At 50.1% G+C, this 27880-nt stretch overlaps 1 protein-coding gene across 2 annotated transcripts in view; it reads left to right on the plus strand.

Annotated features, from left to right (window-relative positions):
• The window catches only part of LOC119441922 (homeobox protein aristaless), a 126460-nt gene that overhangs the window by 64763 nt on the left and 33817 nt on the right, over positions 1-27880 (plus strand). For both annotated transcript variants that reach the window (XM_037706584.2, XM_037706586.2), the window contains exon 2: positions 10969-11518. In XM_037706584.2, the coding sequence (XP_037562512.1) occupies positions 10969-11518 (550 nt within the window). The remainder of the gene's footprint in view (positions 1-10968; positions 11519-27880) is intronic.

Raw genomic sequence — 27880 nt, forward strand, 5'->3', positions numbered from 1 at the left:
CACACTGATGACCGGTTGGCTACTCTGCGCTGAGGGAAAGGCAATGAGGAACAGAAAGAAAGAAGGCAATTTAGGGCAATACTGATAGAGAGTTTACGTCTACGATAGTAGACACAGGGTGTCTATAAGCGTCTTCTCGGGTTTCTGACTTTCCTAAAGTTAACCTGCTCAAGTCTTGTGAACCGGCTTTCATGCGCGCTTCTCTACCACGTAGGGGAATCTGTCTTCCTCTAGCGTGCTCGCGCGTGTGCGTAGGTGAGACTCACGAAGAAACATTGTTTCTCTCGACTACCGCAAGTTACATAATTCGCCCGCCAGTCTCTAAGCGACCGCAGCTCGCAAGTGGCGCGACAGAGCCTATAGCGCATCCCGGCAGGAATTTCAGGACAGCTCTCGGCACCGTCGGGACGGCTTGTCGATTATTGACCGCTTTCTGTTGGTCTGAACTACTTCGCTGGCTCTCAGCTTGCCATCTGGTTGTGCTAACCGTCCCGCGTTATATGTGCAATGTTAGCGTCTTTTCTACGCGCTCTGCAAGATTGTTTTCCGTTTCGTTTTTTCTTGCCCAGAAGCTTCGAACATATAATCGCACGTTAAAGGCGGTGTTTACTCCAGTTTTCAGCTTATACACACGTCGCTGAGCAAGCCAGACGCTATAAATATGCACAATGTCATTTATACCGACATGACAGAAAGTTCAGTTGAGGTCCTGGTGGCTGGCGGTGACTGATAGGGTGAGCACAGAGCGTTCAAACGTGTCCGGGAGCTAGTGTGGGCTCACATTAGTCATCGCATATACTACATCAAACACGGTTGGCCTTGGCTCCATGGAAGAAGCCTGCGCAGCGGAGGCAGATCCACACAGCCTGCTACATTCCCTCCACGTGCCGTCCCACAACTTCCCTTCACAGATTTTGCAACGCGCTTAATGAAACTTGCAGATTAGCGGATGCAAGCCCCGTAATTTATATTGGTTGAGACCACTGCAATAAGAAATACCCGCTCTATCTATCTATCTATCTATCTATCTATCTATCTATCTATCTATCTATCTATCTATCTATCTATCTATCTATCTATCTATCTATCTATCTATCTATCTATCTATCTATCTATCTATCTATCTATCTATCTATCTATCTATCTATCTATCTATCTATCTATCTATCTATCTATCTATCTATCTATCTATCTATCTATCTATCTATCTATCTATCTATCTATCTATCTATCTACTTCTGCCACAGATGCAGATAGAAGTATAGTACAACTAAAGCAAACAAATGATGCTTCCTAATTATGAAAACGTACAGTGTGTTGGCGAAAGTCGACGAGACAAGAGAGACATAGAGAAAAGGATAAATAAAAGGCAGGGAGCTTAGGCCGGACTGAGCCCGGTTGGCTACCCTGCACTGGGGGAAGGTAAACGAGACAAGAGAGAGAGAGAGAGACAGAAGAAAGGGGAAAGGCAGGGAGGTTAACCAGATGGGAAGATCCGGTTTGCTACCCTACGCCGGGGAGAGAGGGGAGGGGGAGGTAAAGTGACAGGAAAGTAGAGATAGAGAAAGAAAGGAGCACAGATAGACAATCACAATCGGTCACAGGTGGCACAGCACAGTAGCACTTGCATCACTATAAACACATCTGTCCGGGCTACAGCCGCTTGTCTAAGTCTGTTGCCCTTAGAAACTGCATCAGTGCCCTCGTCGCCCTCCGCTACGATGGCTTGTGATCTCGGCATTCTAAAATAAGTTCCTCTGTTAGAGGTCTATGGTCAAAACGCGCTATCGCGTGTACGAGCGATCGTCTCTGTAAATTGTAGCGAGGACAGTCACAGAGAAGGTGCTGAAGAGCCTCCTCGCTACCACAGTCATCACACGAGGCGTCGTCGGCCCATCCGATTCGGAACGCAAAAGACTTAGTAAAGGCCACTTCTAGCCATATTCGAAAAAGTAGGGTAGCTTCTCGACGGCAGAGTCCAGTTGGGATGCAAAGGCGTAGAGAGGAGTCTAAGTTGTGTAGCCGGTTGCTTTGAAAACTTCCTGCGTTCCACGGGGAGAACGTGATATCCCGGGTGAGCATTCGAAGTTTTCGAGCGGCATCTGTTCTGAGCCGTGCTCCCTCAAGGGCTGCAGAAGATAGCGTCAACCTTTCCCTTTCCCTCAAGAACCACTTATCATCATCATCATCATCGGCATCTGTCCTTGATAACGGTATTAGTTCCTCTTCGTCGCCTTGAAGAGCCTACCGAGCAGCGTTATCGGCGTGTTCGTTTCCTATGACGCCGCAGTGACTTGGAAGCCACTGAAATGTCACGTGCTGTCCTTTCTCAGTCAACGCATGGATTAGTTCTCTGATCTCGAATACCAGTTGTTCGTGTGGTCCACGTCGCAGGGCTGATAGCAAAGACTGCAGTGCTGCCTTCGAGTCACTGAATATTGACCATCTTCGAGGTTGTTCCTGGCTGACGAGACGAAGTGCAGCGCGAAGAGCTGCAAGTTCCGCAGCCGTCGATGTCGTTGGGTGACACGTCTTGAAACTGATGATGGTGGATTTCGCTGGGAATACCACGGCTCCAGAGGAACACTGGAGAGTTGCCGATCCGTCAGTATAAATATGTACGTGGTCGGCGTATCTTTCGCGCAAAAGGAGCAGAGTGAGTTGTTTAAGAGCAGGTGATGACAGATCAGATTTCTTTCTGATTCCTGGTATGGTGAGGTGCACTGCAGGTCGATCCAAACACCATGGAGGAATCGATGGCTTAGTTGCGGGGGAGAAGCCTGATGGAAGGCGAGTGTAATAATCCGAAATCAGAGTGCAAAATGATGCCTGCGGCCTTTCTGACGGTAGTGTTGCCAGATGATGGGAACGGGCCCGGGCAAAGTGCCTAATGTGCACTCTCAACACTTCCACCGCAATGTGCGTTTGTATGGGTTGGTCCCGGGCGATTGCAATAGTCGCCACTGTTGATGTGCATTTCGGCAAACCAAGACGAACACTTAGAGCCCGAGCTTGAATAGCCTGTAAAGCACGAAGGTCCGCGTCCAAAGGAACTGTAACGTATAGCAGCTGAATTGTTTCAGCAACGATTCCTTGCCGCACCAATTTATTGTTGTAATATGTAAAAAATTAAATGACCCACTTCCCGGTGTATCTTGCTGCTTGTACCTATACGCTTGTTGTACATGCATGGAGCGCTTAAACTACTGGGCAAAAGAAAAGAAAAATCAGTTTGCAGCGATTTCTTCGGATCTTATTTGCCGCTACAGCCGCCGCCTCTCATAGCGGGCACCGGGATCTTCTCGAGAAAAAATTCCGCGTTTCGCTCTAAAAATGGCGCTCCTTAAGGATGCACACAACTTTGTCCTCGTGCTCTACAATATTGCCTATTGTGGGCTCCGAAATACGTGCCCAGAAACCACTATTCTCGCAGTCTGTGTGGGGTCCTAAACACTGCACAAAATTTTCCAAGAGGGAAAGCGCAGGCGGTTAGCGCGTTACAACTACCAGGCGCATGTTGCCGCAGTGGCACGAGTTCGAATTCCAGTGGGGGATGGTGGCCAAAGTTTCGTTTTTCTTCGCCCTATGTGTGGAAGTTGAAAATTATGAGGTGCCTTTCACGGCGACGTCGACATGGTAACATCGTTGACGGCCGCCTCACTCGGACAACCCGGTCTCGGGCTCTTAACTGCTCCCGCAGCGAAAAAAAAAAAAAAAAGACATTTCTACCCAGCTTACCGCATACACCACGCCGGTTACGAACGGACGAAGGAGCTGACAGACGGACAGAGGGGCTCCCAGTTGAGTTCGACGTACACGCTATAGTCTGCAAACGTATACATTCATTCTGAGAGGATGCTTGGTGGCGTGTATATGAACGTTGCGCCGTTCGTCGTCTTCTCTCGAGCGACAGGGGGGGGCAAGCAAGCTGCGTGCAAGTAGCAGCCGCATTAGAAGGAGTGCGCGCACGGCTGATCATTTCACAGGGTGTGCTTGCGTGCGGGCAGCCATTGCCGCCGCCATGGCGTCGGTTGCAGCGCGTCGCTGCGCTCCCCGACACCAGCGCGGCCCACCACACCCGTGTGTGGAGGTGCCTCGCCTATAGCCCTGCGCGCGAGGCGTGTCTCGCGCCACCGGGGGAAACGAAACACAAACGCAGAGCCGCATACACGGGAGTCTTTGTAGACTCAACACGCTATTACAGCGTCTTCTGAGCTGTGCGGGCAAGGCCAGAGCAGTTTGTTGCCCTCTGCCGCTCCCGATTTAACGCTCTCCTGGGCTCATTTATGCTCCTCTGTTTTGTTTGCTTCCTTCGGCCGCTTTTTCCCGCTCCTTTTCGCCTGTGTTACGTGGAAGTCGTGTATTAAGTGCCACACGGGAGTTTTTCTTCTCTCTTCCTCGTGTGCTTCGCGTTGTACTGCGTGAGTCACCAGTGTGACAGATCTCCTATACAGAAATTAGATTTGCTTTTTTTCTCCTTCCCCAGATATACGTCAGCTGTGGTTCCAAAGACAGAGGAAAAAAGATCGATGATCCTATATGTGCTCTGACAAAATTACTTAACGTTTTGGTGAAAGGTCCATACGAAAAACAGATAGGACGATAAGACGATACACAAAGAGAAGCGTCGCAGCATATAGAAGCGCAACAAGTGTGCGTGTTGAATCCAAGCAATGACAAGCTTGCCCTGCACATTATTGCATCGTTCAAACATGCACGTTGTCCTAAATTTGGTGCTCATTCTGAAGCACGTGACACACACACGCACACGCGCGCGCTCACACGGACACGCACGCACGAAATATGCTGTCTGCCGCTGGTGACCTTTAAAAATTCAGGAAAACATAAAAATGATCACCCCGTATTTATAAGACACACAGTGGTTATAATTATGCACAATAAGTTCTACGTGCACTACAGATGCTCAGCATCCTAGCGTACGGACATCAAAATGCTACTCAGTGAATGCAGTGCGTGCGTTCATATTACATTAGATGCTAGCAGGCTTGGATAAGGCAGGGTATTTTGTCCGCACACTGATAGCTGAATTATAAGCACTGACAAGGGAAAAAAAAAAAACCTTGTTCATCTCTGCAAAGTGCCGGCACTTTAAATAAAGTTTATTTCTTGTTCTTCTTCATCTCAGTCGTTTGCCAGCTCGCAAGTTTTGAGATAAAACTCATGTTTTTATATGTGCAATTAAGATCGATAAGGACGTGTTACACATGTTGTCTGAGCACCGCTTTCCGCGCTTGTGTTTGATATATTAGCGCAATATTAGAACGGCCACAAACTCGGGACAGAAAGCAGGACATGCGAGGTAAATGCACCCGGTGTTGTACCTATCTACACTCTTAAGAACGCTAGACTGGCATGTTCCTGTGCAAGCCACACTAGAATAATGTAAGAAGAAAAAAAAAAGAAGGAAAAAAAAAGAGTTTCTGCGAAATTTTATTACAGAGTATTCCCGTGTGCTTAATGGCAGCGCTGCTGTGAGGGCGTGGACCTCCCAAGCGCACTCGGTTCGGTGCCCATGAATGTCAAGCGAATTTTATGCGACCGTTTAGAATCTTTATTGAACGGCCGACAACGATCCAGATAATTTCCGCAAGAATCGTCGAACTGCACAGATTCCAGATACACGAACGCACACTCAAATACATACGTATTACACGCAGACGCGCACACAAACGTACACACACACACAACACAAAAAAAAATAAAGGGGGTTTGTTCAGATAAAAAGACAGAAAGAAAAAAAAAAGCACAGCCTCCTCTCTTTCTTGCTCTCTTTTCAGTGATGTCAAAGAGCTTCTACGAACTCGGGGCCTCTTTCGGATTTTACGATTTCCGTTCAGTACGAGAGTGTTTCAGCTGCCCACTCCCTTCTCACCCCGCGACATACTCCTCGCCGCCCACTTTCAACTTCTCGTATATACAAGCCAGCTTCTTTTCGAACCTCCTTCAGGCTCCAACCAGTCGCTGCTCTGCCTCTTCTCGGCCGATTCCTTATCGGCGCATTTCTGGCGTCCGGCCTGGTCTACACACATGCAGAAGCAGAGCGCTTCAGCACACGCAGCGCGGTGCCCTGCGCGCACATAAATTACGCCGTGACCGCGGCGATCACTCGTCGAGCGCACGCGCGCGCTTGATGAATGCAGTACTCGACGGTTTTCAATGTTTCGGCGGCCCAATAGCTCACCTACTACATCAAGCAGCGATAAGAGTATCGGCTTATAATAAATACGCGCGGCCATTTTGCCGCAGGTTGCGCTCAAAGCGCGGCCAACGTGCGTGAACTCGGTTGGCTCACGATAGAGGCCAAGTGTATAGTATAAGAAGCCCCTCACCGAATTCTCTCTCTCTCTCTCTAAAAACCGCCCCTTACTCCCGTCTCTTTCTGTGTTCAAATGAGCCATCCGAATGCAGAATGTGTTGCGAGCGAGTAATTCGACCGAAGACTCGGCAGATCGTGTCATCCATTTCCAGCCATAGGCGTCTATAGGGCGGGCAGCGTTTGCACAAGCAAAGGAATGGACTGCGCGTAAGCGACGGGAGTATGCACTTCGGGAAACCTTCAGGGGGAAACAAAAAGAGAAATAAAAAAAGACTGGTTTGTAGCGGCGGCTGCGGTGACTGAATGGCACTGCAAACACGATAACGACGATTGCGGGACATTTGTGTCCATGAGTGGCCGCGGCGTCGGGAAGGTTTTTATTTATTAGTGAATTTCGATTGGACGCCGTGCTGGCGCGCATACTACAGATCTGCATAGAGTTTGGCGGCATCAAAGGCACGCTCGAAGTTTGATTCTATATAGTAGACTTTGTGGTACATTTCGGACCGCTTGCATGTACCGATTTCTGCGCTTTCTTTTCCTTTTTTTCCCTCTCAGCCTACAAGACCGGCGGAATATACTTACTAAGTATATATTCGTGTATAAACTGCTTCGTCGTTCTATATATTGTAGAATTCTTTCGTTACACGGATGTGTCCAGAACGGCTATTTTGCGCTTATTTTGGAGTGAAAACAGCGCCAGTATAGAGGACAGTGCGGAGTGAGCGTTTATGTTCCACACTGTTGTGTGTTGGCGCTGTACTTTCATCGTAAGTATATCTCCCTTCCGCGCAGCTCGAGAGGTTGCGCGCTCTTCTGCGTGGCTTGTGCTTCTCTCTACATGCGCATGTTTTACTGCGTCAAGTGCCACTTCCACATTGTGAGTCGCCGCTCATTGCCAGCTTGACAGCCGGATGAACGTGCAAGGTTTTAGGGCGTATTAAAAGGATAAAATGCGTGTCAGCGTTAATGGTGAGCACATCTGCGATTCCTCCATTACTTTTGACGGCCGTCACGCCTGGACTGGTCATCGGATTTTAAATGAAAATTGCAGGGTGACCTGACTTTGGTTGTTACTTATTTACTTTTTTTTTAATCGGCTGCACTTTCCGTGAACTAGCAGCAGTCGCAGCAGTCGTCGGACGGTGTTAAGGGCGTTTGACGCAAAAAAAAGAAAAAAAAAGAAGTCTATCAAATGTTATATTTTCCGTACTGCATAGATGTAAACCGACTGCGAAGGCTCATTATCTGCAGTTAATCAATACATTCGATTGGAAACTGGTCGTAATTGTTGGCTGGAACAATGAAGTCCGTAAGAAATGAAGAAAATGACACGATCTTTCATTTACATTTTATACTGACTTTACATAAGGGTACCGCGTGGTCTATGTGCATGCATGAATATGGGATGAGCCAATCACACTTATAATTGATATGAATGAATCATTCATACAACAATGCCGTTTCGTTTAATGGAAAACTCTTTTTAATGGTAATAAAATTTACCGACCGAGCTCCTTTTCCTTTCCTCCGCTATACTTTTTAAAATGTATTGCACATGCGCCATTTCAGGTTCCAAGTTACGAAAGTCCTGCACGCAAGATAGGGACAAGTTCTAGATTTCATTAAAAATGCACGGCTATACGCTGCGTTATTTTAGACGCTGCTATGGAGCAAGGGAGTTCGCCGCGTTGTGACATCTGCGGAATTAATTACCCGCTATATACTTCAACTACGGCTCGCATTTTGTTTTGTCCCGTTTCTCGGAATTCCATTTCTATCTGTGGTCTGCTCTTTACAAGGAATCCAAGCTTCTTAAATGCATAATTGGTCATGCAGCTGTCGACCCGCAGCATTTCGAACATATACGTACGACCAACTATGCACCTCAGAGCATGTTGTAAGAAAATTAGGGTAATCTTATGTAGATGTCGAAATCGAAACTTGCGAAAACTGCAAGCAAAAAGCGTGTTCGCGCGCATATTACAAGCTCCTATATGCCGTTCAAAGCCGGCTTGCTTGAACTTCCGTCGCATCATACAATCGGAGAATAGAGCGATCGATACCCACGCGTCTCGGTGGAGCCCTGATGTCGCAAAGAAGAGAGAAAGAAAAAAAAGTTGCTTTATGAGTAAAGATTGTTCCACAAAGCCGCTGTTAGGCAAAACCAGGTTCGTTGGAAAACATCGGCTCGTCGTGCACGCAGCTCAGCGGGAAAGCAGCAGCAGCAGCGGCCACAACATCAACGCCAGCCGAGGGAAAGCGGAGAATCCCTCGCACAGCGCCGCCCGGATTGAACGGTGAAGGTCACGGAAGGAGGGACATTAATCCTCATTTGAAACGAACTCGAAGACGCGCATGTATACGCGCGCTTTGGGCCCTCTGAAATACCAGCCGCGCCGATGCGGACGGAGAAAAAGAAGAGACCGAGGAGCGAATAGGAAAAATGCGAAGGCAAGAACACGCGCAATGCGGCGGCGAGCGACCATAGAGAACATGCGGGCCGTTTCATACATCATTCGGTGCGGATCCCGGCGCACCTGCCACGTCGTTTCCGGCTCTGCTCGGACCCTCACGCATAGAGTTTGGCCCGGTTTTCTGCGCCTAAGTAGGGCGGCGACGCTCAAGAAAACCGCGCATAAACGGTTCGCGCGCATTTTCTCGCGTCCCCGAGAAGCGAGGGCACGGTATACACGACGACTAAGTTTGACCGCACTTCTCTCAAAAGTCAAAAGGTTGTGCAGTGATAATCGACGCGCTCTCAAGTCTGCCGCGCCCTCTTTCTTTTGCGGCCACTATCTCCTCGCCCATTCGCCCCCCCCCCCCCCCCTCCTTCTTCGTATACCGTCGTTGCGCTAAAACCTTGTTCTTTGAACGACGATGGTTAAACACTTTCCCCATCGTTCAAGCATGCTTAGATCTGTTCCCTTTTACTTCTCGCAAGTGGAATTAGGAAACAGTTTAGAGGGGACACCTCTTCTTCCTTTTGTTTCTTTTTGTTCGGTGTAGTATGCGACCGGAGGAGCCGCGTAGGAGCGGAGACAGAGACAGAGCCAAGGGACGTGGGCAGTTATAGACGGCATGATGCGCACGCATATGTATGCCAGGGGGGCCCATGAGTGCTGCTGTTGCAACTTCCGAGATAGGTGTCGTTCGGTCGCTTGGCAGATTAATTGACATTGGATGCTACGCGAGAGCCGTCATTACGCGGCCGGGATTCATGCGGGTGCTGGGAGGCAAATTGCCAGCGACCGGTAATTTCCCCCAAATGTGCACACCAAGCAAGGAGAGCCGGTGGGCGTTGGAGGGGGGCTTGGGAGGGGGTTTAGGGAGGGGGGCATAGAACGCACAGGCACAGTCGCGGCGCGCTGCCCCCGACCAGCCGAAGTGGTCGGGCTCACAGAAGGGAGGAGGTGGGGTTCTGTTTGTGCGGCGAATCCGGCATGCCGCCGGGCCCCACGTCACGCGGCAGAATTGATTGAAGCGCCTTCTCGCGTGTCTGTCTGTTTGTGTCTGTCTGTTACGCACGTGCGCGCGCACTCTTGCTCCGTCCGGCGGTCCTTCTTGCCCTTATTCGCGCGCTCGCACTATCGGCGCGCTTCCTCACCGGAGCTACTCCTGCTGCCCGCCAATTCCCGGTGCTCCCCACGCTTTCTTCTCCTTCCTTCGCCTAAACGAGGTCCCATGTAGCGAGCGGAGGCAGGACCGGGTATCGAGTAATAATTACGAAATTGCAGCTTTTAAGGGGAACTTTAGCCCTCGCTGTTTGGCTAGGGTGCAAATTTGGGGCCTCACGCCATCGGCTTGTATACGGAGACGGGGCAACTTTCTTTCGCTGGCCGCTCGGTTGTGCTGCGTGCACCGGTACTTCGACTCAACTCACCTGCATCTCTGCGCGTGCGCCGTGGAGCGCACTCCTAACTGGCTCCATAGGCGTAGTTCTGCGCGCGCCCTTCGAACGGTCGGATGCGCGCGGAACTGTTGTCGGTCTTTCGAACGAAGACTGCTGCGCCTGCTGCCTCGGCAAATGTTCTAGGTGAGCCGTATAATCCGCTTTTTTGAGCTTCGGCGCGAAAATGTTCGCAGTGTGCTGAAGACCGCTTCCCTGTTCATTAGACATCTGCGCTATCATGCATGCTAGAAACGATGGCATGCATCTTGGTTCTATAGCTGTTCGCTCCTGATGGCGTGGTTTGCACAGTGACCGGAATGCGATGATTTTCGACAATCTGATAGAAGAGGAGGGATGACCCCAGAGAGACGCTAATTCAGCGGCATTTCTTTCGCGACCAGTCGCGACAGCGGCATTAGAAGCAGTGCCTCTCACGTTGCATCTGAAGCTTTAGTCGCGCTGTGCGATTTCTCTGCATACACTTCAGTGTCTGTGGTTATACTCCTCCTGTAGAAATATAAGCTGTACTTGACGAGACTAAACCGTCTGCATTAAACAATCGGGGTTGCACGCTGCCTACAACCTACCTTTTGACACTGTCCATGCCGACAGACAGCATCGCCAATATATCAATGAACATGTCGCTCTTGGGCCCTTTGCGCTGTGGCAGCGGACAATTGACGTACAGGCTCACCGGACTGACCGCGTACTCTGTTCTCGCTCTTGTTACTGTACGCAGGTTCCCCAACGCAGTCTTCCAGCCCTCTCGACTACCGGTGTCACGCGAGCCCGACGCGACCGAGCCCGTCTCCGCGCGAAGCTATGGGACTGTCTGACCGGGGCGACCCGCCGTGCGCCAACGAAGGGCCCGAGCTGCCACCCGCTGCCGTGCACGCGTCTCCCAGGGCTGACCTGCTCTGCCACCGCATCGCCTCCTCCCCGTCCGGGCCCGGATCTCGACTCGGCGGCACCGACGAAGTCTCCTCGGGTGATCGCTCCACGGCGCCGAGGCATCCCCCGCACCAGCGCAGTCCGCCGTTGAGCCAGCACCACCAGTCTCAGCAGCAGCAGCAGCATCATCAGCGGCCTCCGCTCCAGTCACAGCAGCACCAGCACCACGGTTCGTCCGGAAGGCCTCCGATGGTGATGCGAGCCGACAGCCCGCAAGAGATGAGCGATGACTTCCCGAAGCGAAAGCAGCGACGCTACCGAACCACCTTCACCAGCTACCAGCTCGAGGAACTGGAGAAGGCGTTCGCCAGGACCCACTACCCGGACGTCTTTACCAGGTAAAGACTCTCTTGAGTGCTACTTTTGTTTAATGTTTAGAAAGCTTCGAAACTGAACGCTAGAACGTTTAGAGAACCATTAAAGTTTAGAATAGAAGGTTTAGAGAAACTGCGAGTATCGCCGTCGCATACCGCGCTCTCAAAAGAGAATAGCAAGAGACATGCAGCCTGAGTGCGTGCGCGTAGTGCTTGCGGAATGCGGTTCATTTTAATTAGCTTTCTTACAGCTTTTGTTGGCTTTGTTCCTGATTTTGTTCCTGCTGTGTATATTTAAAAACTTTCAGCGCTCTAGTTCTGTCGTTTTTATCTAAGCATCTGTTACTGTAAGTCCGAGTCAGCTTTTCATTGCTCGTGGTCGCCGCAGTGGTTCTATGCTACTATATGTATAATAAAGATGCACCTATCAGGAAGCTATTTCGGGATCAACTGGGCGTCGAAGAGCTTGCGGTGACAAGCAATCGCTCTTCACCCTCTGCTGCGTGGGCGTTCCTCGCTCCAGAGGCGCACAGAACAATGCACGTTAAGCTCCCTCACAGAGTATACTTTCACCAACGCTGCCTATTTGCGCGTCAGAACATGTGTCATATAGGTAGGAGGCGGGGTCAGCTGGATGACACACAAAATAGATCACCGGCAGTCCGCTTCCGGCTACGCCGTTAAAATCGTGCACAATAGCGTTGACACGTGGTGCATATAGCCGCGTCTATAAGAGTCGCTATAAGCGTCAACACTGGACCCTTTAAAAATGTCCCCCGCAGGCTTTCTCTCTATGCGTTGTTTAAAACATCACGGCTAAAGCAATTCTAAAAGGATGATCATTGTTCAGTTTGTGCGCTGCCCTTGCTTCTTTTGTGCAACCCTTTGGTTATGCATGTTTAAAGCAAGATCAATGCGCCAGCTGCTCAGTTATCAGTATTTATCAATTGATGCGCTAGTCGTCATATTTCGGGGCTGTTGTGCATCGCGGTAAAGCCAGCTAGGCACTTTTCTAAAGGGTCTTTCGATTCAGCGGCATACCGATTGTCAGCTCCGAAATCAGGATGGGGCACTTCAGGGGAAAGCCAGATTCCGGTATCATGCACCCATAAAAAAGAAGATCGTAGTAGTTACTACTTAGTGTCACACTATTTGCTACTTTGGTCTAACTGCAGGTCGCAACGATAGAGTTAGTAACAGTACTGACTAAACAACGTAGTCACTGTCACTAATGGGTCTCAGCTACCGATTCCGAAAGTAGTTGGCACAACCGAATCAAAGTTCCTATTCAATAACACACATATCGGACCCACTCTGGAATACGCCACACCTGGTCCGATATATGCAGCAGAGGCGACAATTTTTGTGTCAGGTGGTGCTAACTGCGCTTGAAATTGGGAGCTGAGGACCCATTAGGTAACAGTGCCTACCTTGTTTAGTTATTATTGTTACTAATACCTCTGTCACACGAGCACGCAAAAACTCTTTTACGTAAGCGGTCTTTTACCAAGCTGAAAGACTTTTGAATGAAGAGGCGTTGCGCAGCAGACACGCGGTGCCGACGATCTTCTTTTATAGTGTTTCCTTCTGGACACACTACCGAAAGCGTGGCGCTAGCGTTCGAAACAATATCGGCAAAAAAAAATTATGAATCTGGAAATATAAAGTGAAAACTTACTGTTTACACGTTTTTCACATAAATTTAACTTAAGAAACGTTAATAAAAAGATTTATCGTAGTAGTTTAAAGAGCGTCATCACGTGACATCCCCAGCCCGTTCGACCTGCTTACGAGAGTACAGAAGAAAATGAGCATTACTGTGTTTACTACACCTTCTGCGAGACATAAAATTATTTTTTATGACGAGCCTAGGCGACAGAAAGTTACGCTTTCGATAATTGCTGGTGCCCACTGGTTTCGAGGCTACTCCTTTTCGGCCGTAAAGGAGATCGGCGAACTCCTCTTGCAGAAAAGACCACTTCTGAAAAAGAGATCGCTCGTGTGCCTGCGGGCGAAACTCTTTTTCGGGAGAAGTCTTTTTGCTCAAAAGACTTTCGAGTGCCCGTCTGACAGGGGTATATCTTTACCAAGCGCAGTTATACTAAGGTAGCAAATGGTGCGATACTATAGGCGTGAGTACTATGACATTTTTTAATCTTTTTTTTTTTTTAAGAGTGGAAGTGCAGTTGCATGGCAACAACGTACATAACAGCTGTGAATACAGAACGAAGCTATATATGGGGAGGTTTCAAAGGAGCTTAACAATTACGAAGACCGTCACTGTCTAATATTTATGTGTTTCTTTGTTGTTGTGGCCGTGGCATTTAAATGACCGATAGTGGCAACAAAAAATATTGTCGAATTGAGCTCTCAGGTGTCGGCTCTTAATTCCTCGTCCGTATTTATTACGCATGCGCAGAGTCCCTTTCGCAGACAAGAACAACGTGCCCAACCGCACACTTTGTTCTGTTCCTACGACCCGCTCCAGGCATACGAGGTGCTTTGGGAATACGGGACCTGGCGTCGTTAACATATACGACTGAAAGAGTGGTTATTGTATATTTATGCTCTGGCTAATCATTTTCTTTGATAAATAAACATTTAGTGCTAAAGAGGAAATAGAAGAAGAAATGTTTTCGTTCAGGTTAAGAGAACGTTCCGTAAAAGATAACCCGTGCCTCTTGGACTTTAACCGTGCTCAGTAGACGGGCACGATGCCTTCCACGCCGCTTCATGCGTATATAATGAGAGGCGGATAATGAGCAACAAATCGGTCAGAAGACAAAAATCAGTAATTAACTGGCTTAAGGAGCACAACAAAGTTAAGATCTGTTGATTACATTCTAACTAAACCTTAACGAACCCTATAGTTCGCGTCTGCCAAATGACGCCTCGAGCGATACTGGTGTGGAGTTGATTTTCGTGCGCTAATGTGAACCGAGTTGCTTCAGTTCCGCCTTAGTGCGCGCGAGTTCGCCCTGAAGCGTTCGCGCGTTCGTACCTCGAGGCAGTTCTTTTAGCGCACGGCTCGCTCATTGCGCGAATTTGTGCGCGTGTTTGCCTACGGCGATTAGCCGGCATATAGTGAAAGCCGTTGGCTCGCGTCATCTCGCACCACGTTGCGTTTCAGACTCCCCGACATGGAACAAACACCGGCTGGCTTCAGGCGTCATGCACGTTTACGTCCGACATATGCGGAGCCGCGGCTATCATATAACCAGTGTTTTGTGCAAAATTCACTGGAGTGAAATGTGGCGACATAATGTCTACGCCGGATTAGTGCAAGGAGGGAGGAAGGGAAGGAGCCAGGAGAGGGCCGCAAGTATAGGATCATAAGACGAAAGGACAACCTACTCAAACGTATGTGCGAGGACACGCTCAACGCCACCCACCAAACCCCATCTTACTTATGTTTTAACACGGAATCGCACATTTAGCGCTTTCAAATTGGATATCAGTCTGCAGCAAGGAGCAACAACTCACACTTCAGACAGCGGATGCTTGTACAAGTTGTCGATAGCTGCGCGGAGTTATATTTTCTTTGCACATATCAAACTCGGGGGTCGTCTTTAATCAGGTTCCTAGATTCACGAAGCAGTTCGCGTTACGCCTAATGCCGAGCGCGGCATTAGCGGACACAGCCGGCCATTGACCAAGGCGACGAGAACCTTTGTGAGCTCGACCGCATGCAGATGCGCGGATAGTTTGGAGCTTTCATAATGCGCCGCCGTGTCCCGCATCTCTTCCTCGTCTTATTAAAGGACGCTGGTTTGGATGATTAATGGTAGAGCGAGATAGTTTGTTCTAAGCGCTACCGGCACTCAGGTGAGCCAAATGACCTGCAGTTTGCGTGGCTAGATCCACCTGCGACGCGGCGTCGTAGAGCACGGTTGGTCGACGGCGCGGTCTACTCAGCTCGTGCACGTGCGGAGGGAGCAGTCGCCAGTTCCGGTAGCGTACGCCGAAGCGCCGTGGCCTCCGGTCGACATCCTGTATAGTGGAGCGAGAACGTGAAGGCGTTGTGTTAAGGCGGCCGCGTCTATTACCCCGACACGCTATGTAACGAAATGACGCTGAGTGCACGCAGGCCTTTTGTGTACACTTCACGGCTCTGCGGCCGATTATAAGACAAAGTACCGCCTCCCTCGTCTTATTGTTTATCGCGCACACCGCGCGCCTATTAGAGCAGGAAAACGTAATTGGGTGAAATTGCTTCCAAACGAAGCATATTGCGCACGCGTGTATGAAAAACGAGCCGGCCGCGCTGCTTAAAAACTGAGGTAAGGGAGGGAACAAGTTTCTTCTCGAAGAGCGCCTCTCGTACACCGCATCACAAAGAGCTCGGGCTTTGAGCTGTATCTAGTGCTATATACTAAAGCTCACGGGAGGCCAGCGTCACACGATGCGTTCAAAGCGTGAGCTTTCAGTTTTTCCTTCTCGTTCTTTCCTTCTTCTTTTTGTTTTTGCCTTTTTTTCGTCCACGCTCAATTCTTTAGGAGAAGCAGCACGAAAAGCACCGCCCTAGAAAAAAACGAAAAAAAAAAAAAAATAACGAGAGATCTCAGGTTCGCGCGCGCGCTTAATTGCAGTTATTATTCACAGTGCAGAATTAAGATCCATCGTGCTCCGACGACCATAGAGCGGCGGCAATGAGCGGCGGTCACGCTGAAAAGGGTCCCCGCTTGCAACGTGCACGCGTACGTGGCCATTAAACACTCTCCTGAACAAAGTGCGCACGTGCGGACGCGTCGAAAGCCGAGGGGGAGAGGGGCACACGCAGGAGGAGGGAGGGGGTGCCGCCACGGAATTGTCTCCCCGTAACGACCGCGGACGAAGCGCCGTTATACGCAGCGTGCTATATAAGCTGGCGCAGCACTTGGCAAATCGTCCGTCTCCAAGCCGGTTGCTCCGTAGCAGCACAATGCTGGTGGCCACGGCCGTCGGCGATCTCTTCCGCGACGCCGCGGGCCTGGAAGGCATATCACGCACGCACACACGCTCGCCAACGGCGCGACAGGCACGCACACACACGCAAGGGACGACCTGCGGAGGATGAGGAGGAGGTCGACGACGAGCCTTGAAAAAAAATCGCGCCATAGTTCATGCACGCTTCAATTGCCGCGGTGCGCTAAGCGCGTGACCGTGATTGATACGGTGCGCTTTAGGGAACTGCTCGGGAGCTCTTGGCTCGTCGGCCAAGGAAGCCGCGTTATGTGGTATATAGTACTCGCGCCCATTAGCCACTTCATTGTTTGGGGCGAGCGCGCTTGTTACCCGGCCTGCAGCCCAGGTATACATCCTTTTTATAATAGTGTGCGATAAACGTGCCTCTCGTTTCAGGATGGATAGATATGGTCTTCGTTTTCTTTGCTACGTGAGCCTAGTTTATGGCCGCTCGCGGTCGCTCTTTGAATCTGGACGTCGTGCGCGGCGCGGGCACATTGGACCAGAGGTCATCGGATTTCTCGAGATATAATAGGCCCGCCGGCTACGCCTTCAGACGCGCGTTCCCGCTAAATACGACGGTGCTGCTCGTTATACGCCGCTGAAGGTTTTACAGCGGAGTTCACGAGCCTCGTTTGCGGGACAGCGGTTTCCAGTTAAGTGAGTCGGGGCTAGTTTCTTCGAAACACAGCGGTTGTATACAGGACGTTCACTATAGGAAGCGATATGTGGCTGGTTCCGAAAATTCTGTTTTCTTGTCGCTGAGCACGATGTCGCTGGTTCGACTCCCTGCTGCCACTGCTGGGTGTCGAATCCGGCTTTGGGCTTCAGGTATATAGCCGCAGCCTGATGGGGGCGGAATGCTAGGAGAATAAAACCAATCCGGCCTACACTTATGCCGTGCTTTTGGTGCACGTCAAAGAATCCCAAGTGGTCAAAAGAGCTCCGAGACTTGCAATTACCAGCCTATCATAGACATATTACTGCGGCTTTGGGACGTAAATCTCGATAATTATATTTAATATTTAAGAACAGCGTCGTTAGTCGCCCTTCATAATTTTTCTGTCTGCCCTGGAGAGCCATGGGCTTAGAATGGGATTTTAAAGAACTGGCCAGTTTTCCAACGCGTTGTGGTGTAAATTATCCGAACGGTCTCCTTTTTATTGTCAGCGCATATAGTATATACTCACGCCTATTGCCGACTGCGGTTTTTCCTCGAAGAACCAGCTACAGGAAACTGTGCAGCAGCCTCTTCCTTTTTAACTAAAAAAAAAAAGAAAAAAAACGTAGAGAGAACCTGATATGGGCACAAACTGCACTTCATTGACACTTAAAGCGGCGAATTCATAGCCTGCGTAGAACAAAGACAAAAGAATGCACGCAAGCAAGAACTGCTTTTGAGGCAGGGCACATGCAAGGTGTATATACATATACAAGCAAAAAAAAAAAAAATGGAACCGGCATAGTTAGGCAGCCCTCATTTGCAGTTGGCATCAACACAATTTCCAGATTGACATCCTCGTAACATAATTTCTAGAAACCTTTGAGACGGAATTAAAAAAAAAAAGATATAAGCAGTCAGTTCTTATTCAAATGGAAGAACCCCTCACCCTCACTACACGTCTGGACCAATCAGCTGGTTTTGTAGTTTAGAAACGCCATTACCGTCCAACGACCACCGAAATTGGCTGAAGCAGCCAACAAGCTATGGCCTAATAATTAAGTGTGCATAGTACACCGGTCCATTAGCACATAAGCCCGTAACTCCGCGCACTTTTGCTGCAGTCCCGCCACGCTCGCGTTCGCGAGGTGAGCAGCGACGTTAAAGACTAGGATGCAAGCGGGGACCAAATGATTGAGATTGATAATTGCTTTTTTCCTCTCGGACAGCTGCACGAGGCCGCAAGCCTGTCTACCGCTGGCTTATTGGAATAGCAAAAGAGAAAAGAAAAGAAGAAGCAAAAGCTAACTGGCTAGGCAGAGACAGGGAAAGGGGAGAAGGAATACATAGCGCAGGTGAGCGGCCAAACACTTGCGTACGCGTCACGGAAATTTCCTCTTTGCAACAAGGTAAAACTCAATGCGTGTGGACTACAAACGTCACACTCGCGATCCATCTCTATTGTCTCGTACTCCTCTCGTTTCGAATGCACGTATGTGTACTTTTCTTTATTTCAGTTTTCAAATGGCGTTTAACTATGGCGCGCGTTCGCGAGAGATAACGGCAAGAGAGGCATGCAGATAAGCATGGCAGGCGCTGGGAGTCATGCACGCCGGCCTGTACGATCGTCATCCATAATGCACCAGCGCCGTACGTCTCCGCTGGAAGCTGCGAACCTAGTGGGACAGCGTCTGTTGCCGACCGCAAACGAATTAGGCGCTCATCATCGATCCATCAATCCGGCTCGAGGCGGGCACGAAGGCGTGGGGGGGGGGCGCCCACAGGTTCTGCAGGTGCCGCGGTGCGCGCTTAGTTGTTCATGCATGCGCGCCCAGCGCGCACGACATACGGCGCGCACACAGACCCCGTGATTAGGCGCCATTGGGAATGGGCCCTTAGCTTGCTCGCCATCAGGGAAATTAGAGCGCCGACAGCGCGGCAGCGGAGACCTAGCGACTCGACTGATTAGCCTGCACCGAGTTCAGGGTCCGAAGAGGGAGCTGCAGCACATGCGCCCGACCAGCGTGACGCGCGCGTGCGTAGTATACTCCGCAGTGTTGCATCAGCTGGTGCACTCGCACTTTGCGCACACACGCGCATCGCGTCTATAACGGCTTGGATTGGCTTGGCTTGGATGCGTGTATCTTGGTCAACTCGGAGATTTGTATACGCCCATCTCTCGTTGATCACTCTGCTAGCGAGTGCTGCAGCGTGTGTATACGTACTACATCACGGCAAAACCCGAGCGTCATCTCTCTCTATATACGTAAAGCAAAGCGAGCGGACGCAACGCGAAGCGGCACCCGGCGATCGCGGTTATTAAAAGGCCGGCCCATCACGAAAGACATGCCACAATTACGAAAATGGAAGTCGCGATCGCGCTACGCGGAAGACGGAGCGGCCTGCAGGGTATACCCTCGACGGAAGGATGAGCGAGCTTGCACTGAGTGGGGGAGATAGGAATCGAGACGTCTTTGTTTTTCGATCCATAAGCACCGCGCGCAGCGCTCGCGGCCCCGAAGCCCTCCAGTGCAGGCGTGTGCGAGCGAGTGAGTGCGTTGCACGTAGCAAGTGTTTAGCGCGCTTGTGTGTTTGTTCGTGCTTTTAGTATATACGAAGTACGAAGCGAGAACAAACATGAAAAAACGCAACGTATCGCGTGATTAGGAGATTGAAGTGGAGATGGAAGAAGGTGAACGCGAGGCCGCATGCATTGCACTGCTATAGCCTGTGACTGCGTGCGTTATTATACTGCGGCGCGTGAAATGCGGCGTGTGTTCTATGCGACATACCGATGTGCGTTTATCGTATAACCAGCCGGATAACAACAGTGTGATAACGACTCTCGCGGTTTGGTTCGCGCCGCACCCACTCCGCGAACCGAGGTTATTTGAACTGAGCGATGGCTCCGCGCGGTGTTTCGCAATCGCTTGTATGAGAAAAATGAACGCAACGTTGACGTGGTATATACCAACGCATGCGGCAGAGTCGCTTGCAATTTTCATTGTCTGAGCTCCAGACTAGAGACACGTGCTCTCGATCTTTGGATTGTTGCGAGCAGGCGGATTTAGCGCGTGCTGCTTTAAATGCATGTTCAGACTGTGTACGTAATGTGCAAATATTTCGCAAGAAACGCAAGCGAAACCACAAAAAGCTCAACTAAGTTGTTCAGACTACAATCATATGAAGTGTTAAAAGCACAACAGTCATCACACACGCGAGCGTATTTGTTGGAAGGCCCGCTACAGTTACGTTTCATTCAGATACGACAGTTACTATATGTGGCCAACAAGCGCCGCAGTTTCTGTTTTAAATTTCCGGTGACGCGAATTCCGGCATCCCCAGTTAGAGAAATTGCCATGACTGCGTATGTGTGTGTGCGTATATAGTAGGAGGCACTGGTAGTAGCGGTAGTGTGTGTGTGCGGCTGTGTTCCACTGATACGCAACTGGCCAGCTCACGTTTTGATTGGCCCGTCTTAAGAAGCGTAACGTATGCAACTGATAATGTGAATGCCCAGCATTCTTAACGATCTCAACGCTAGCTAGTAAAGCATCATACGGGCTTTACGACAGATGCTCGCTTTGCTAACGTTACTACCGCAGTCTGAACATACCTTTATGGCTATCGAGCAAGTGCTCACGCGTGCTCATGCGTCCAACCTGACCCCGCATAGATAGAATGATGCTGGTTCATTTCCGACGAATGTACATTGCAAACTTGCAGAAAGCGCGAAACTATAAAGATGATGACGTTGATAACGGTTTTGTGATGTTCCTCAATGGGTGTGACAAGTGGCAAAGCGTGAGAAAGGAAACAAAGCTGAAAATTAAGTAATTTAGTAGACATTGAGGCACGTTATCGAATGTGCGCTGAAATGAGACCCGCAGGCAGCATCTCTGTCTCCATGGTTGCCGTGGTTTTTCAGTCGTGTGCGAAGAAATGGTTCACGTGAAGGTCTTTTGAATGACCCACCGTTCCCACAAAAAGACCCAGCCGCATTTTATGCAAGCAATCTTTTCCTCGTGTCTGTGGTTTCTGTCCTCCTCTCACCATTGCCACCGCTGTGGATCACATACAAGAACGCACTCACGTGCTGCACGTGGAACGTCATCGACGCTCAGGCTGTGGTGCTCAGCCGCGCTGAACTCGGAACCATATATCCATTAGTGCACTGACCGTGTCTTGACGTCGTGTAAGGCCAGCATGGTCAAGTTGAGAATGACGCAACAGAAGGGTATGCCTTTGAAACAGTTGGCGCTTTTGTCGACTGGTTCTTTTGCATACTTTTGAAGGAAAGCGATTGATTAGGGCGGAATGGTTGCCTAAACTTAAGATACGCTATTCTGTAAGGCTAGCACGTTGGGGAAATTGGTAATATATTCGTGGCGTAGGTGCGTACCGCGAAGCGGGGACAAAGGTAGGGAAATACAATAAATAGCACGGGTGCTTCGATATTTGTCTCCCCCCCCCCCCCCCCCCCTACCTTTGTGACATATCTCTGCAAGAAGAGTGCTGTTGACTGTTAGGCTGTGGTAACGCTTTCAAAAATGGATACAGGCAGGGTGCTTTGTTACGACATTACTCACGTCGAACGAATTCGCGCAGCTCTACTTGCAACGCGACATCGCCATTTTCACGATCTTACTAATGGCGAATTCCATTGGGAGAACAGGAGCACTCAAAAGCACGCTGAAAGTGCTCGTTCCAGAAGCGACGTGTTCCAGTGGTCGAACAGGAGTGGCAGAGCCGTCATCCAGTGGTAGAACAAGAGCAGTTTCGCTGCGCCGAGAGCAGCCGGGAGCAGTCCGGACTGCTCTCGCTTGAAAAGCTGAGTACGGAGGAAGTCACGTGACTTAAACCGTCATATCCTCCTAATTTCTTTTTATTTTGCTTCAGCCGGCGCGCGCGGCGTTAATGGCGGCAGCCAAGCCTAGTTGGTGTTTTGGTACCGCTGTTTTTGACGTCGGTGATACGAGCGAGCTTCGCAGCGATTTAGCGACAGATCCTGGCATTTCTAGTCCGCCTTGCTTCTCGTTGGATGCGCAGGGGACAGCGGCAGCAAAGCGTCGTCGCCTTGTTAAAGTGCCTGAGACGCTCGACGGTGACAGCAGCGAAAGCTGCTGGAGCTCAACTTCAGATTCAAGTTGCAGTTTCAGATTACCTTCGCAGGCGGACACTTTGTGGGATGCATCGGCGCTGCACAAAAGTATGTAGTACGTGGCCGCAAACGGTGACATTGTTACGCCCGACAGATTACAAGACGATCACGCGTGTTTTGCCGCTCTCCTGCAGAGAATGGTGGGACGTCGATTGCTTTAGTCACATGGTACATTTCTCCTCACAAGTCCCCCTCCCACCTGCTCTCCGAATGCTCGCCGTATTCCAGTGGCGGGTCGAGTGTGCCTGCTCTCACTGCGCTGTCGCCCGACCCCGCACTGCGCGGCGCCCTGCTCCTGTTCTCCCAATGGAATTCGCCATAAGTAAGGTACATCCAGCGTATACGAGAGTCACTTGTGTTTCGTTTCCCGTCACGACGCCGAAAGACCTTCTTCACATGGAAACAGCGCTTTTTCGCCTCATATGCATAAGCGTGCAGATCTTCCATGGTTCTATACGCCGAGGATTTAGTGCGTCTTGCAGGGAACTAAGTAGTATACGAGCGTCGTGACCCGCAGCCTTTTTTACTTTGCTCTTTTGTACGTCACTCAAGAAATCGCGCGCCTATAATGCGACAACAGACCGCTTTTTTATTTTTATTTTTGAAGAGTGGCAGCGGAGCGCGCACGCGAAACCACTTGGCGCGGCGCGCGATGTGGTCGCCTACAGAAGACTCTCCCATTCGGGACACGTCCTGTGCCCGGGCACCTGTTATTACAGGGCGGCGCAGTTTGTTTTAGAAAGGCGATGCGCGAGCAAATTTGTGGCGAGGAGTCACGAATATTGCGTATACTCAAACTCCGCGGAGTGCTTCGTCTTCTTCTTCTCTCTGTATATATATATATATATATATATATATATATATATATACGTGGCACCCACGGAGGTTGTTGTTGTGTGCACGATTACGCGCGCGTTGCCATGTTGATTTCTTCTTCCATCTTTCTTTCTCCCTTCATCTTTTCTCGATTTGATAGGGCCCTTCGTCGGCACACGATCGCGATGAGTGCGAGGTAAAGTTGAACGTATACCGGAGAACCTCCTGCACAGACGCGAGCCGCGCTTATCGCGAATGCCTTCTTTCCTGCTTCAGGTGAACAATCAGGCCGCTTGAGTGTGTGCATATATACGCCTAGCTTATAATCGTGGAATCGAGGGGAGACCATAATCGCCGTCGTGAGGCTGTTTTGCAATGAATTAGTGAACTTCGACGAAACACAGCGCTGAGCTTACAGCAAATTAGAGCTATCTGTCTTCGAATTTGCACTGGCTATTACGCCCGCGCCGCGGTCCGATACGTGCCTTGAGCAATTTCACCAGTCAGGGTTACTTACGTTTTGAAGGTTATTATTTTTTTTTCGGTGGGTATATCTTTCATGTTTGCATGAGGAAAGAGGAGTGCCTTGGAACGGCGCTGATTCGCATGACCGGCCCATAAAGGCTACATAAAGCCGGAGGTGCGTAAATGTAGCCTGGCTGCGCGCAGCGTACTTTTTTTTTTTTTTTTTCACTCGAGAAAATGACGTGTTCATTGATGCTGGCACATGCGGCACTAAGAATATTTAAGGACGGATATCTAAATACTTTGATTGTTATGGATTACGCCGTGCGAGGTGCAGATGTGGTACTCGCTGTTGGGCCCGGCACGATTGGGCTACCTCCGCGCATCTGCCGCAAAGTGAACTGTCCGCAATTTCTCCGCTCGCTCTGCTCTAGGCTTGACCATTATCTTTCAAGTGGCCTCCACTACTCCCCCCCCCCCCCCCCCCCTTTCACCCACCTTTTATTTCTCTCTCCGACGTCACGCGTTTGCTTCGTTTTGCTTTGCTGATGAAATGGAGCGGTCCGGCGCGGCGCGCGCAGTTTGTGGAGAGAAGGAGGAGCGGGCTGAATTCATTTTCAGTCATACTGATCTAGGACGGCACGGGCAGGCACGAAATCAGTCATGCTGATTGCAATCGATCAAACTCTTCTCTAATTATTATAATTGCGAACGCTTGGTAAGGTTTCCTGTCGTGGCGCGCAGCGTAATGGGAGTGAGCTGAATTGCATGCACGAGGCTCATCTGTTCGAGGCGCGCTTGGAAGCAGAAAGAAACAACAGAAAGACGGTTGAAAGGAAAGCGGGTGCCTGCGGCGAAACGTTTCTGCTGCACATGCGCTGTTAAAAAGTGCCACAGTGATGTGTGTCGGGCCTACATGTGCGCCGTGTTTGCTGCCGCATTCATGTTCCGACTAGCGCGCGAGCTTCGTTCCAAGTTACTTGTCTTGGCTCATTTTTTTTCTCAGCTCACTTAGCTATGGCAGTCCGTGCTCTGGCTTTGGCGCTGGGCATAGCGGTGAAAGAGACGGAAACATTTGCATTCCCTTCGTTAATCCCTATGAAGAAATGGTTTCTAGGCGGGTATTGTTCAGTGCCATTACACATTACAATCTGTGAAGAAGCTTACTGACCGACCGAATTCAATTGGATAGAGGCACTGCTATGGGCAGACTACGTTCCTCACGTGAGACCCATCGGCAGCCACGCGCCAAGCCTCTCTTTAGGCCTCTTCCATAGAAGGGGAATGCATGTCTTTAAATCAATTGCGAAAAGAAAAAAAGAAGGAAAGTATTGCACGTTTTAATGAAATGAGGCGGAGTCGTCGTGGTTTCGTGAGGACAAAAGCCTATGGAGAGGCCAGCAATCTTGAGTGCCGCCCCAAAAGCTTCTTTTTGTTCGCATACACACGTGCGCAGCGGCAACTCGTCGCAGTATTTGGGACACGTGTTTAACAGCCGTTCCTTTGAAATGCCAAACGCGCCCGGCGAACTGCCCAGCCTCCGTTTGTTGCCCATACGACGACTTTCTTTTTTCTCTCCGTATACGCGGACATATTATTCTTACGGTTCTGCGGAACCGGTCGCATCGCGCTGAGCTTCCCCGCCGGCAGTTGAGCTAGGCGGCCGCTCAACGGGCTTGTGGTCGTGGAGAGATGGATGCCGAAGCTGCGGACTTCGTGACCCCTCGTCCGAGAGATCGACGCGTCGTGACGGGCGGCTACCGCCGATGCGCGCGCGCGCTGAAGAGAACGGCCAGGCCATGGGCAGATGTGCGCGCCTGTAGCTTGCACGCGGGAAGCCCGCGCTCACGGGCGCTCGTCAGCGCTTTGTAATCCGCTCCTCCCGCGTGCTGCTGTGGGTCGACGACGACGAGATTTGAAGGGGCCGCCCGCCTGCCTGTTGATGCGGTTGTGCGGAGGACAGACCCCATTGGGGCCAAACTCAATTTCCTGGCCGCCGCCAAGCGGCGTAACGCCCTTCGCCGTTCGCGGAGCACAAAGGGCGCGCTAAATGCGCGCCTGATGAGTCTCCCACGAAGACGTCGGCGCGAGCATGCATGCTGCGCCGAGATGGGAGAGAAAAAAAGGCGAACGGCGGCAAGGCGTGCTCGAAGAGCTCTTTGGCGGGTGGAGAAGCAATTCTCCTATCGGCGTCGTTACCGGGGGTGTATTATAAGGCGGCGTTGTTCTCCGAGACTGGATCCCCTTTGGTGTATATAGTACCTCTATACTGGTCGGGTAAAATTGAAACCCGACTAAAACTGCGGGAGACCGATCGTAGATACTGCGCGCGTGATTTCTACGCAATACATATAGCGTATAAACCCGTGACGCTAGAAATAGCGCTGTGAGGTGCGTTATCATACTGCTGCGTTCAAAATACGAGTATGAGCTGTCTATCTGCATGGTTTCGTGGCCACTATTGGAGTAACGGACATGGTTCGGTTTGTTTACAAAGCTATGTGTCTATTGCGTGGGACTGGACTGTTCGCCTGGTAATGTGTGATTGCAACCGCGTTCCTCGCCCTTCTCTCTATTTACTTGTTCCCCTCCCCGTAAGGAAGCCAACCACATGCCTTTCTGGTCGACATCGCTGCCTTCTATATATTTATTTTCGCTCTCTGTGTATCTACGTGTCACATCGCGAATGAATGAATGAATGAATGGAACAATTACTCAGTGTGGCGCTTAAAATTTTGCATGACGCTCCTTATCGAACTAGGAAAACGAAGACATAGCACATAAAAAAATAATGGACGTACGACACATGCATACAGTCCAACACACTGATCACGTCAAGTATACTCACGCGGAAGCTCTGAAAGCCAGGTGACAGCAAGCGCTATATATAGCTCTACTACAGCATAGACATCCTGCCAAATGTACTGTGTTGGCTCACAGCGAGCTTCGCGGGTTTCACGCGAACTATAGCGAAATGACGAAATGCGAAAAATTATTGCTTGCGATTACGACAGACGCAATAGAAACGAGAAATCGCGTCCCGAGTTGGCACCATTGCGAAAAAGCATCTCGCCCGGTTTAACGATCGACCACGGAAGTGCGGTGACCATGTGCTACGCTAAATAATTAAAAAAATAAAGAAAGAAAGGTGAGCAGAATGGGTGAGTAGGGATGAAAAAGAGCGCAATGAAAAGTTGTTATTTCGAGCTGCCCGTAATTGCTTCGATTATACACTCCTGAAGCCTATGAGGGGCCTTCCAGTTCTTGCGTCTCTTGGCATAAAGCTCCGAAGCGTTATTAAGATGATATTTACCCCCAAGGACAATGCAGCGGCCTCTATATACAAAGCAGGCGACCGTGTGCCTCTTACGCTTATGCATAAAAGGACAGCCGTATAGCTCCGGGCGCACGCGACGGAGCGAGCAATTTTCGACTCGTCGACGCTTGTGCAGCGACGAGGGGACGATTTGCGAAGTGATTTCTTCCTTTTCTTTTGAAAAAGAAACACAAACACACACAAAAAAACACACAACACACACAGGAACGCGTGGTGACTAGTGCATTTACGTGTTCATGCTCTGCGCGCGCATTTATAAGACCGCGGGAACGTTGTTGCGACCCGCCCGTTCTATATAAATGCATGCGTGCAGCGTGATGCCGCATGTTTGCACCCCCCCCCCCCCCCAGCGCCTCTTTTGTTTATGGACTTGTAAACCCTAAATACAGGTGTTACACGACCCCGTGCGGTTATTAATGATGCTCTGGTCGTTCATTACCGATGATGACTGCGGCAGGAACCTGCTTTCTATATAGCCATTTACGTGGTCCAAGCTTGAAGAGCACATTTCTGTCGCGGATGTCTATAAAGCAGCGTAGTACATGGCACGCAGTTTGCCTCATTGCCGGGCGAGGTTGTCTTCGTATTTTCGGAACGGAGATGAGAGGCCATATGCAACTTCATGCGCGCGCCGGTTTTTCGGAACTAATATGAGCGAAGGATGAACGAGTATATAGTAATTATTCTTCACACGAATAAGGATAATGTATTTAGAACAGAAAAACAAAAGAAAACGAATATCGCGCGGGCGCTGTAAGCGCCTTAAAACGAGCCTGCTAATCTTGGCCGCTTTCTGAGAACTGCGACGGCGCGTATAGGTATACGAGGAAGAGATGGCGACTTATAAAAGTCATTAATTTTCTCGCCGTTAATGACCGGCTCAAATTACACAAGAAACACGTCTTATATCTACTTCATAACTGAGGCGTGTCGCTTAAATTTCTTGCTCCTTTTGTCTCGCCGTGAAAGAAGAGCTCAACTCCGGCCGAAGGTATTATAACG

This window comes from Dermacentor silvarum, chromosome 2, assembly GCF_013339745.2.
Source record: "Dermacentor silvarum isolate Dsil-2018 chromosome 2, BIME_Dsil_1.4, whole genome shotgun sequence".
NCBI lineage: Eukaryota > Metazoa > Arthropoda > Arachnida > Ixodida > Ixodidae > Dermacentor > Dermacentor silvarum.